The sequence below is a fragment of the Oryzias melastigma genome, linkage group LG15 (assembly GCF_002922805.2).
Source record: "Oryzias melastigma strain HK-1 linkage group LG15, ASM292280v2, whole genome shotgun sequence".
NCBI lineage: Eukaryota > Metazoa > Chordata > Actinopteri > Beloniformes > Adrianichthyidae > Oryzias > Oryzias melastigma.
In genome coordinates, this window is record NC_050526.1 from 21,761,560 (window position 1) to 21,774,276 (window position 12,717).

The window sequence follows — 12,717 nt, forward strand, 5'->3', positions numbered from 1 at the left end:
AAAACACACCTTAGGTCGTGGGCCGAACAAGATAAGTATTTAGTGAACACGCTAAAATGAAATTTTGTAAACTTAAAAAAAAAACGCAACTTTTTAAGGCGGACCGAACATTGGACGCGTCTGGTACCAGTTCCCTTACCCTAGCCTGGTCCGCATCATACCAGGTTAAGGTTACGGTACCACTGTGGTCCAATTTGTGGCCCAGAAGTTAGGGACCCCTGATTTAATTGGAACAGTTAGCATGTAAAAACAAGCAAAAAAAAAAGATGAGTCAGGGACACCTTAGTCCTTAACCATACGCCAATATGTGAGGATTTGGGAATGAGAATGTGTTCCAATATGCTACCAGAGCGAGATAACTTTGGGCCATTAATAACAAAAATATAAAATGATCTGGAGGGCCGGATCTGGACCCCTTCTTCCAACCACTGCTTAATAATGCATTAGCTCCACATTTAGGGCTTTTTTTTATAGCAACTATACAGTGGGGATCAAAAGTTTGGACACCCCCAGGTAAAATGTTGTATTTTTGTGCATAACAAACGGTTCTTCAGATGAGACATTCTTTTAATATGTCAAAAAAAGGCTTAAATTCCATCATTTACCCTTTCAAAATAACAGAAAAAATTACTAAAATTTGGAGAAGGAATTGTAGTTTTTATGGATTCAGGAGAATCTCAATCACACAAGTCCAACATTTCTTGTAAAATTACTTTTCGGGTTTGTAACCGACATGACAAAATGTGTTAAAAGTAATTTTATTTGGGTTTTTTTTTTTTTTTTGCTTTTTAATTCTACATATTTGTTCAAACATGTGAAATGAACTGAAAACACATCCATTTCTCTTAAAAAGTACTTTTTTTCCTTAAACAAATTCCATTACTGTTACTATAGCAAAGAAAAAAATTCACAAACGGGAGGAATGACAAAAGACGAGGGAACAGCCATAAGTTCAAGTCCAGTCAGTAGTAAACAAACGCTGCTTTTATGCAAGTTACACCTTTCAAACATGATGGAACAAGAGGGACCAAAGAACAACTAAAATACTGTGCCTGAGAAAGTAATTTTAAATCAGTGGCAAGAGATAGTATAAGGCTCAGTTTTCCCAGACATGGACTTAGAAAAAAAATGCTTTAAAGTAGATTTACACTTAATTTAATCAATTTCAAAAAAAAGGTGGCCTTTCATCATCAAACAGACTTCATGAATGGAGCCAGCTCCGCAAAAAACCTTCTGGAAACCAAACTTATCATGTTTAAAAAAAAAGGAAAAAAAAAAATCAACTTTAATGCTGTATGTTTTTGCAGAAAACTAAATTTTTGGTTTAGAAAGTGATTAGAAGTTTAAATTAAGAGACAACTTTTCTACATAAACTTTATCGCCTGATGAAAACGCAATATGGAAATTGCATAAAATTACTCATGAAACAGGATTTTTAAATGGACAAACTGCACTGTTTTCTGCAAAATAAATACAAACACAGAAAAAAAAAAAAAAAAAGTTGCACATTTCATCTCCAGAGGACACCCTGGCCATTAAAACCTCAGCATATTACTGTGGAACAGGAGTAATTGCACTTTTTACCTACTTGCACTGAGCCTTCTCAAAGGAAACTTTATGATCTAAATTGAAATTGATAACTTCTTCTAAATGATGTTAGGATTGAGCTCTCAAACCGACAAAATGCACACAATATGGATTTTTACAAAAACAAAGCGCTGCTCTTGTTTATTGCTGCGGCTGAGCAGAACTGTCGGATCATTCCTGTTGTTTCACGTAAATGTGCATGTTGCAAGAATGGCTGTGAGACTCAACATGAGCCTAGCATTGCTGTGTTCCCACACAAACAAACAAACAAAATTATTAGGATTTTAAGCCCAGAAACACTTTATCCCCAAGAAGTCCTCTGCTTCCTGACTCAGGTTGCACCTTCAGCTTCCCACCAGCAGAGGGCGATCTAGTCTAGATGCTTTCCACGGATTTTACAACAATAAATGATTCCCCTACTTGAATTTGGATGTTAAAAATAAACAAGTGGGAGGATACAGAAGATGAAATGCTGAAATAGAGATTCTCAGTTGAATCTACAACAAATACTCAGATCTAGTTACTGGAAACAGTTTGAAATGGATAATAAGTCCAGATCTGCAGCTTTGAAAGTGATTCATTTTTTGTATCCATTTGCCGAAAGATCCGAGAGCAGGAAGCTGAGGATTTCTCATGTCCGACTAAGCAACAAATACTAAAAAACTGCACATGGAACATCACACTGCCAATACTGAATCTTTCACAAAGTAGGAAACAGAAGGTGAGCAACGCTGGTTCTGCTCAAAGGCTTCCACGACCTCTTCCAAGACGAGGAAATGATTCCCGTTAACAGTAAATAAAAAAATGTCAAAGTTTATTTCTTTTTATTATGTAAAAAGATTACATTCTCAGACTCCAAAAAGTTCATGTGAGGGCAGAGTGACTGATCACGACTCGCCCCTTTTCTCTTGCTTTCAGCGTTTCTTCCATCCTTTTTTGACCTCGATTCCTTGTTCTGCAGTCCGAGGGAGGGCTAAATCTGTGAGTTTGTGCATTTCAGTTTTCACTGTGCTCCCCCAAAACGAACAACATTAAGGAATTAGGTCACACTGAAGAAAAAGAATGGAAAGGAAGTCGAGGGGGGGTCGTGTCGAGGGGCATTAAAAAAATAAAAGTGCTTTGATGCGTGTCCAGATCGAGTCCTGGTCAGACCCAGACCGGCGGAGCTGAAGTCCTGCTGACACATGGCAGTATCTGGAAGCTTACAGAGATTCAACACACGGCGCTACATCGACCCAGCTTAGCCCAAGAACTCACGGGAGGTAAGAAAGTCCGACGAATCCACAAGAAAGAGAAATGTATGGCCCTCCTCAAACGAACTGTCCGTCCTGGGGAGTCAAATTTTTAAAAAGTGGGTGGAAGAAAACACAGGAGGACAGTGGCTCAGTCTGAGAAAGGACAAGAAGCTGGAGGGGGGACAAATCGGACCGGGTGTCAGACATGGAGCACCTCCATGCTGTAGTCCTCTGTCTCTGTATACTGGGAGGAGTTTGTGTCCGACTGAGTGTGGGCCAGCATCTCTTTGTTCTCCGGGTTGGGTTCCAGGAGCGGCGGCTTCTCCAGGGCCAACTTTTTACACGTGTCCGGCCGGTTCTGCACGTATATGACCCGGTTGTAGGCCTTGAGTCTCTTCCATAGATGGATGTAGACTTTGCACTGGACGTACATGAAAACCAGTCCGCCTGTGAAGCCGATGGCCACCACCACCAGCTTGGTCCAGAAAGGCCATTCCAGGATTCCTGTGAAACAGAAGCAAACAGAAGTCAAAAAGTAAAAAAAACCACAAATATTAAAACACAAAAAAGCATCTAAGAAGATTAACTTTACATGTAAAGTTAGGATAGAAAACAGCAGGAAAACAAAGACGGTTAAACAAGCTGCGGCACATTTATAGATCGAACCTGAACAGATCGTTTTTAATAAAATACATCAGTTAAAGACTCACTCCCATGAAAATTGTGCTTTTAACCAGTTTTTGGGACATTAAAAAAAAAAATGAGTTCCATATAGAGTTCCCTCGCTGCATCACAGTTTCACAGTCTCGCTTTTTTGTAATATTTTTTATGCATTTTTGTAGCTTTTTTTTTTTTTTAATCTTTTATTAACCCTGGAAACACTTTCGCTATAAAAAGTCACAACATCTGTTTTGCCTGGTAATTTTACCCAATATAATATACCTAATTATAAGTTTTATCCAATAATATATATCAAAATATGACGACATGTGACAAATTACAGTCGTTTTTATGGTCTACTAACTGCAAGGACCATATTATTTTTATATTTTATTTTCAACTGTGGTTTATTTAACAGCATATAAAGATCCTAAAAAAATGCTTGAAAATTACTGAAAAATAAGATATTTGATAAAAATAATAATAATAATATTAATGGAGACTTGGCCTTTGGTCCACTCATTCCTAGGACATGTGAGACGTTACCCAGGGATCTATGACACTCAAAAAAAATGCAACATATTGAAAATCATGTAAATACTTTTGCTGATAATGCGATAATGCTCTAGGAGTTAACATCGGTCTGTGCTCTGCCTCCTGATTGGCTGAAGACCTTGTCAATCAATCTGCTGTACAGATACGTGCAGCTCTCCAAATCTTCAAAAATGTGATGTAATATCTTTATTTTAGATATTCTTCTATAAGGGTTTGAATTTTGGAGGTTTTAAGCAAGAGAGAAAAATTTGGAAATGTTCATCTCAGTTTGGAAAAAAAAGTGTAAAAAGAGCAGTTACTTAAAAAAAAAAACATCTGTAATTCTACTTTATAGATTTCACCTATCGCGTGTTCATTTTGGAATAATGGGACACTATTTCTTCATTCAGATCATTGTGAATAAAGAGGAGACAAAAAAATGCAGCTTAAAAAGGAGCTTATTTGTGACTTAAAAAATATGTTGCAACGAGGGAGGGGGGAGGGGCAGCCGGGTTGCCCAGTGTCAGTGGTCCCGCTCTGCAGAAACTATGTCCCAGAAAACAGCACAGTTTTTTTGTACTAAAGAAAAACTACAATTATTGGAACACCAATGGGAGATCTTTTAAAATCCATCAAAAGATGATAGGAGTGGGTCTTTAAGTGGAAACATTTACTATAGGAATGTCTAATTTTTATTTTTTGTTTTAAGAATGAACTAAAGTGGCATAATCATGTCATTTTAAGCTTTTTTTTTTTCTAGGGCTGGGTTAATAAAATCGATTAATTGAATTATTGAATCAATCTAAGCTTAATAATTCAATAATAAATCCATAAAAATAAAGATCGATCTAGCACATAAAAATAACGTTTGCTAGCTTGATGCTAACGTTTATGGGATTTCCCATAGGATGGCTAACAGTAACGCTTGGTCGACGTAAACACACATTGCTGACTAAATTAACATCTTTATAAACTCACAGACAGGAATTTTCCAAACTTTTTAAGGAAACATTTTTAAAGTAACCAACTGTGTTTTTTTTTTTATTAATTCTTTGCTTATTCTTCTTTAAAAAAGTGTAAATCTATAGCGCGATCGCCACCTAGTGGCCAAACTTGAAACACCCTCCAGGAGAAGCGGAACAATTGTTGGAGTTTCTCCATTTGAGAATCCATGTAAACTATATGGTATTAACAATATCATTATAATTTCACTATCTCAATATCTTCAAAACATATAGATTAATAATGTATTTCTAAACATGTGTCTAAAGGTGTAAACTTTAAATTGAATTAAATTAAAGAGAGTGGATCAAAAGAATCGAAAAAAATCAGAATCAAATCAATTATTATAGATACACAGCCCTATTTTTGTCTTTACTAAGATTAATCTTTTATTGTGGATTATGTTTCTGAAATGTTATTTATTTTTACTCTCAAATTGATTAATTTACTCCAAAAACATGCAAAACAAAAATAGTAAAAGTTCAAAAATCTGCTGGATTTATACAAGTAAATTATTAAGTGAGGTCTCGTGTTTTTAAGGTTAAAAATTAAACGCTTGGCTCCATAAACGACGATGGGAGAGGACAGCAAAGGGAAGTAAAGTACAATCAGAGAAAGACAAACAAACTGGAAAGACTGACGGCAAAAACACAGTCAAAAGGCCAAGTTAAATGTTTACCTGGGATTCTTCCGGCTGCATGAATAGACAGAGTGTTAGTATCACAAAAGACATTTTTAGTGAACAATTTACACATTTACACATCTAAGTTGTTTTAAATAAAAAAGCAGTAGCAGCAGCAGCGGGATAGGAAAGTACTTCATCATCACCATGGCGACCGGACCCGGCAGCCCTCAGGGACAAATGAGTCTGAATCATCAGGTTGGACTAAATACACGCAGCCTGCTCGTCCATCTGTAAACCATCTCAGTTCCTGTCTTGGTAGCATCAAATGTCCCGGAGAGGGTGGGAGGGAGAGCAGATGAACTGCCAGTGAACGCCACAACAGCTCATGGTTAATGCATCGCTTTTTTTAAACCCAGACGGCGAGAAAGTAATCTTACTGTCAAGAAGAGACGGATCTAACAGCAGAAGAGTGCTACTGTGGCATTAAATAATCTGCTTAATCAAGAAAGGGAAACATTTTGACTCTAAAGTAAAATCTTTCAGTGTTCTGTTATATAATTTGGTGCCTTGTTAGATGAAAGCGAGCGTGTTTTCTCACATGCTCCACATGAGGAGCCGCATGAAAACACTGCAGGCTCCCAGAAGCTGCTGCCTCATTCTGCAGCTCCAAAAGCAGAGCAGGCAGACTGGTGTTCCTGAAACGGGACAGGCCTCCCTGCTCCAAGGTCGCACTTTAAATGTATGTGACAGTTTGACACTTTTGTCCCGGGCCGCTAAAGTTCTGCTTAAAAAAAAAGGTGCTAGGTCATCTGGAAAGTAGCTAGAATCCAACATATAAGTGCGCTAAAGCTAAACAGCAACTGAAAAATCTTAAAAAATGTTATTTGGACTTCAGTTTTTAAGTATATATCATTTGAAAACATGGAATTCTTGTTTTATTCTGCTGAATTAAAAAAATTTTTTTAGCCCGAACCCCAAAAAGTCCAGCAAAAAAAACGTTTTGTACTCTATTTTGTGTGTTTTACTTGAGAAAAAAGCACCAAAGTACTAAAAGAATGCTTTCTAATCAACTTAATGAATGAATCGATCCAACAAGATCGATCAGCTATATTCTTAATCGAATCAACCTGCATCCTAGTTTCAAAATTAGATAAATCAATTGACTACATTGTTTTGTGCATTTTTTACGCTTGTTCGCGTTTATTTGCAGTTTCACATTTTCAAGGATTTTTTTTGTTTTTTAGTCATGTGACTGATCCGGTTTATCACAAAAACTTCGACAACTCAAGTTGCTTGTATGAAACGTTTGCTTTCAAAGGTGCTGCGGGAAAAAGGGAAAACAACACGCTAACCCATCCGCTACAGGCTCAGATTCGCGCGTGAACACTCAACGAGCCTGCATGGAGAAATGGCATCAGAAACGGCTCAGAAATATCCTGATAATCATGGAGGATAATTATCGTCCAGAGCAGGAGTTTATTTCTCTACAGTCTGTTCAGATACAAAAATATCATTGCTTTAATCAATAGCGGTAACTTATTGTGAAAAATTGGTTCTTTTTTTTAAATTGACAGAATTTTCTCGTGTATTGGCGTAACTTCCTGCCAGGATTTGACGCGGATCAGACGCCGAAACGATCACTGCGCTAGCTGTCCAAATGGAAGTGACCTCCAGAACTCCGTTCTGCATCAAGCTGTATTTCAGAAAGTCCTGATTTTCAAAGACTAAGTTGCTGACATTGTTACTGAAACACTACAAACGACATAAGCTACACGTTTGTGTGCCTTTGAGACTGACCTGATCTGATTTCGTCCGCCGTTCTGTCGATAAGCACGTACAGCGACCACACCACACAGGTAATAGCGATGATATGGAAGGTGACGGAACACATGATCTTCCTTCTCTCGCTGGCTGTCATCTGTAGTTTCTCCCACTGTAGAAGAGAAATATCAACAGTTAAGAGCAGCAAAACAGAAACGTGTCTTTGAAACATTTGCTGTTTGTCATTGCATACCTCCCTAACTCATGTTCCAAATGTAACATAAATCAGGATGAATACTCTGAATATTCTTAGATTTAATCTAAAGTTTAAATCTGCTCTGTTACTTTAAGCTTGATTTAAATTCAGTTCTTTTTATTTCAATTATCTCTCCTTTTAATATTTATTTTAAAAGTTGTGTTTAATGTTTTATTAAAAACACTTTGTACAAAAAATGTGCAAAAATACTAAACTTGCCTTACCAAACCATGGAATTTATCTGATTTCAGTTCACAGATTAACAAATCAGTTTGACTTCTATTCAACACAATTTCATCTAACATATGTTTTTTTTTACCAAGTCATTTCCACTTATTACACCAGCTTTATTTGGTCACTAATAAAAATAAAAATAAAAAAAAACACAATTAGGTATGTAATAACTCAAAAAAAAAAAAAACTAGAAAAAAACACTTATTAATGGGCTATAAATATCAATTTTAACTAAAACTATTTAGCAGTTAGCTTTTTTTGTTCTAGTTTGTTTACCCTTTTGAATGATTTTATGAAACTCTCGTTTTCAGATTTTAATATTTTATTATAGGATTACTTTGGTAAGTTGTTAATGGGTAGAATTTAAAACAGTTTCTATATCTTCTTACTCCATTAAGATCAACAAATTAAGATCATTTATTTTAATTCATTATTTATGTAAAAAAAAATCATTTTTTGTTTTCTTTTGCTGTGTTTTAATGTTTTCTATGTACTGTTCAAATTGAAGGACAAAGAATACTTCATTAAAATGACTTGCTGAATGGACAGATCATTCTACTACATTCTATTATTTTTTTTCTTAAGATTAATGCTCTTTTTTAATATTTAGGCTACCTCTTTTTACTGTTTAACGCAAAAGCTTAAAGAAAAATAAAAGCCACCAATCTATTAATGTAAAAAAAAACAAACAAAAAAAGCTTTTTGTTTGACAGATATTCCAGTAGAGGCAGTATTTGGCATCTGCAGTGTGTTTCAGTTCCCCACATCCCTGCTGCATATCACAGTAAAGTAACAGAGGAGCCAGAACATCCAAAGAGTGATTATCTTCAGCATTTCATGCAAACGTTTAAAGATCACGAATATGCAAGAAATAAAGTATTCTAACGGCAGCTCAGGCATCGTCTCAGTATTTAGCATCTAGCTTCATTCAAAGCTACATTTTGAACTTCAGCAGAATAAATAGCTTTATAATTTTAATCATAATGTGTCAAAGCAGATTATCTGTCAATAGCTTTAAGATGTGCTAACATATGAAAAACATTCATTTGGACACAACGGGTTCATGAAAAAATGCTTCCAAACTGCAATATTTCAGTTTAAGTTGCATAGATTTCTGTGGAGAAAAGTCATAAATATACATATAAGTGCACCTGTTTGAAAGCAAGTAATCTTTTACATCAATCTCCCATTTTTCCTGAACAAAACTGTTCGACTCTTTTGAGTCTTTTTAGGGTCAAAGGTTCAGTGTCGCACAATACTGGGACAGGTAGATTTCTGAAGGGAAGTGCGCTCCCCTGCCAGGGAGCAGTCGGAGGGTCAGTTCGATTAAAGGCGAGGAGCGTGACCCTTCACCTCCCGTTTCTTTGGGAGATTCAGAAGCTTTAAGCATTTTTGGGTCATTTTTTATTTCACATTTTGTGACGTTTTTCTCAAAATCCCAGTCTGTGGCTTTACCTTGCGCAGTGGTTTGAGCTTGGTCTCCATGATGAACTCGTACTTGCAGAGTTCACAGCAGCGGGTGTCCGAACTCTTGATCCACTGCTGCAAACAGCCCTGGTGGACAAAGCGCAGGCTCCCTGTGCAGTGGCACGGCGTGATCAGAGGACTCTCCTCATCCCCTTCACAGTGACAAATCCTGTGGGAGCCAAAAGAATACAGTGAATAAAGCTGTGGGGCACACAACCCGACAAGAGAGAGGGAAAAAAGCATCAAAAGGAGCAGCGCTTTTGTCTGCTCGACAAATAAAACAGGAAAACACTTTGGGTATTTCTACAAGAATATAGCTAAAATTTGGGGAATTGGGTTTATGGAAGTGGCTACAGCCTGAACTCGTGGTTCACAAACAGGCTCCATGAAGACAAACACGTTTGAATTGTTTTCATCCTAAAGCTTTGGAGCGATCGGATCTCTGACACAGCTTCAGCTTTACGGAAAATTTGCACAGATAATCTCTCCAAAGACACAAAAATGTACTTTTTTTTAACTTAAATTTGCTAAAGTAGTTCAAAACCTAAAAGAGATTGGTTGATCTACACGTATTAAATGAAACCTGACTTTCATTCCATTATCAGCCACACTTTAAATACTAAACAAAGTCGTCAAATGTTCACAAACCACTCCACAGGATTTAACAGGCTTAAATGATGTTCTGTTCCTGCACTGCAAACCTTCAGGGAGATATTCTCGGCACACACGACTTGAACATTCAATTAGGTGAAAGGAGGCTTTCATTTTCGGTTTTAGACGGCAGACAGAGACGAGCGACCTGCTGCTCATTTACGAAACACTTATTTGGCGCTGTCTGACAGGCAGGAGGACGCCGGTTACAGTCATTTAGCCATCAGCACCGAGGCGTGGATTTATTATCCATTTGATGAGGAGTGAGTGTTTACAAGAGACAGATCGTAGGAGACTGTGCGCGGAACGCATGCAAAGGTGAACACAGGAAACGATGAAACCCCCGTGGATACTGAGAGGTGAAAATGTCGGGTATATAGACGGGAGTTTAGTCCGCAGAACTCAACACATGCAGGAAATGGGAGAACAAAGCAGGATAAGTCAGAGTTTGTGGGTCCATCAATGAATCTATAAGTAATGATCAAATAAATCTCTGATAACGCACCAAAGTGAATTCTAATAGAATCAAAACAATTGATAAAATAATAATAAAAACACCTTAAATATTAAAAATGAGAACGAATATACAACATAATTATTTTGAAAAACTTACGTCTGATAAAAGACGATATGATCTCTACCGTCTGTTTAAATATAAATATGATCACATTTGTCAATGTTGGTATTTTATTGTGAAAAGTTGGTTATATTTTGAAAATTTACCAGATTTTCTGGAGTGAATTTGTGTAACTTTTTGCCTGGATTGATGCGGATCGTTCTGCAAAAAAAAAAAAAAAAAAAAGACGCTGAAACGGTTGCTGCATGGTGAGAACCGGCCACAGAAAGGACTGCGGCGTTTAACGCCTGGAGTGAACGACACTATAGGTTAGCAAGGGGGCCAAATGGAAGCGACCTCCGTTCCGCGCCTCTTCCATGCGCTGTGAACCGGCTTTCAGAATTTTGACAAAAAAGCAAATAACTTAGAAGCAAAAAGGTAAAAAGGCATTAGTTTGATGTAAAATTCTGGTGATTTTATTATAAAATCATTACATATAAATTCAGAAGGTTTGAATGTAAATATATAAACTGTTTTTTTGCCCTACTTTTTTTTTGAATGTTTACATTTTCACTATTAATTTTTATTATTTTTTTTTTATCTGCAGAACTTTTGGCGGAGAGTAAATAAATAAACTGTTTTTTTGCCCTAATTTTTTTTTTTAGAATGTTTACTGTTTTTCTCTATTAATTTTTATAGTTTTTTTATCTGCAGAACTTTTAGTAAAAATCATAAAATATTCAAAAGTATCACTAAGTAATTCAAGAATCACAAAATTCTGAATATAATCTAAGAAGTCTAGATGTATTTCTAGACTACAAATATAATATCCAGAACCTTTATTTTTTTTAATAAATTCCTTAATTCTGACTTTAATTCCTGTATTTAAAATTCCTCAAATTTCTATGATTAACTTCAAGTAAAAATAATAAATGTTGCTCATTTTTCTATAGTGTATTTGTATGTTTCCAACACTTTTTTGAGCCAAAAATGTTGCAGAAACACCAAAGGAGCTGAAATGTTTCATATATTATCAGGTGAACCACACGCCAGCAGAAGAATCATTAAGATCTGAGAATATCAGCATATTGACTGGCTCCCTTTTTTTTTTTTTTTTTTTTGCTCCACCAAAATTACCCTTTGATTAAATGTCAGGCATCTTGGGCCAGACCGGTGGGATAATTATAAAGGGAGTACAAGCTTTTGTACTGAGCATTAAAGCGCACGCGTCTCCTCAGAGGTGTTAAAGGTAAACTGATTAAATAACAGCTGAGGAGAAAACTCATGAGGGAAATCAATCTATTTTCTTTTACCACTTTTTCCGTTGAAAAATAAATGTTACCAGAACAGGATTACTCCTGCTTTTTTGGCCTATACAACAAGCAGTAATGACAGTCTTTTGGGAAGCATGGAGGAAAAGAAGGAAAGAATTTGGATGGGATTGACTTTATCCCAGTTCAGGAGAGGATAAGAAGATGCACACCCACATGTACGCAAACATTTTCTATTTGAAGACTTTCCTGATCTGGCCAAGCGATTAAAGGCAAAGTGAACAAAGAAAAGTAAAAAAAATAAAATAGCTGGATTCCAATAGAGGATGAAGAGGATTAAACACATGAAGAGGCACAATTAACATGTCCAGAGGAGGCTTTTTTGATGGTTATGGGTAGGCTGCTTTGTTTGGGCTGCATGGATGAGAAGATGATCATGAACTGCAGATTCCATCCCACGCCTACTGTGCTGGATTTCAATTTAAAAGGGTTAAAAAAAAACAGCCTTAGGAAATGGGCTGTTTCTGTGCTTTCATCAGGGATTGCTGCCTTCTGAAGCAAATAGGTTCGACAAATTATTCTCTTGTTCATGCAGATTTTCCGCCATGTAGGAGGGAATAAATACAGAAAAAATAAATAAATCGTACCTCCACATGATGGAACAGCAGAAATATTACAAAATAGAAGATATGGTTGATGAAAAATTAATTTTTTTCTAAATTATTTCTAAAAAGAAAGTGAATTATCTATAAAGGCTTTAAAGTCCCATTCTGAGAAATACTCAGAAGTGCAATTATAAGCTTCATTTTCTTTTTTACGTCTACTTTACTTTTAAAGAAACAAAGCAAAAATTATGTAATTCTGCCGCAAAAATTAAA

General features: G+C 36.3%; 1 protein-coding gene across 2 annotated transcripts in view; it reads right to left on the reverse strand.

Moving 5' to 3' along the window:
- Window positions 1-742: 742 nt before the first annotated feature.
- Window positions 743-12,717, reverse strand: part of march8 (membrane-associated ring finger (C3HC4) 8) — a 90,256-nt gene continuing 78,281 nt past the window's right edge. Inside the window, exons 6-9 of one of the 2 annotated variants that reach the window (XM_024297839.2) lie at window positions 9,350-9,530; window positions 7,441-7,576; window positions 5,698-5,712; window positions 743-3,326 (exon numbers count right to left, since the gene is read on the reverse strand). In XM_024297839.2, coding sequence (XP_024153607.1) covers window positions 3,022-3,326; window positions 5,698-5,712; window positions 7,441-7,576; window positions 9,350-9,530 — 637 coding nt within the window. In that variant the 3' untranslated portion in view covers window positions 743-3,021. The remainder of the gene's footprint in view (window positions 3,327-5,697; window positions 5,713-7,440; window positions 7,577-9,349; window positions 9,531-12,717) is intronic. The other variant, XM_024297838.2, reaches the window with a different exon arrangement.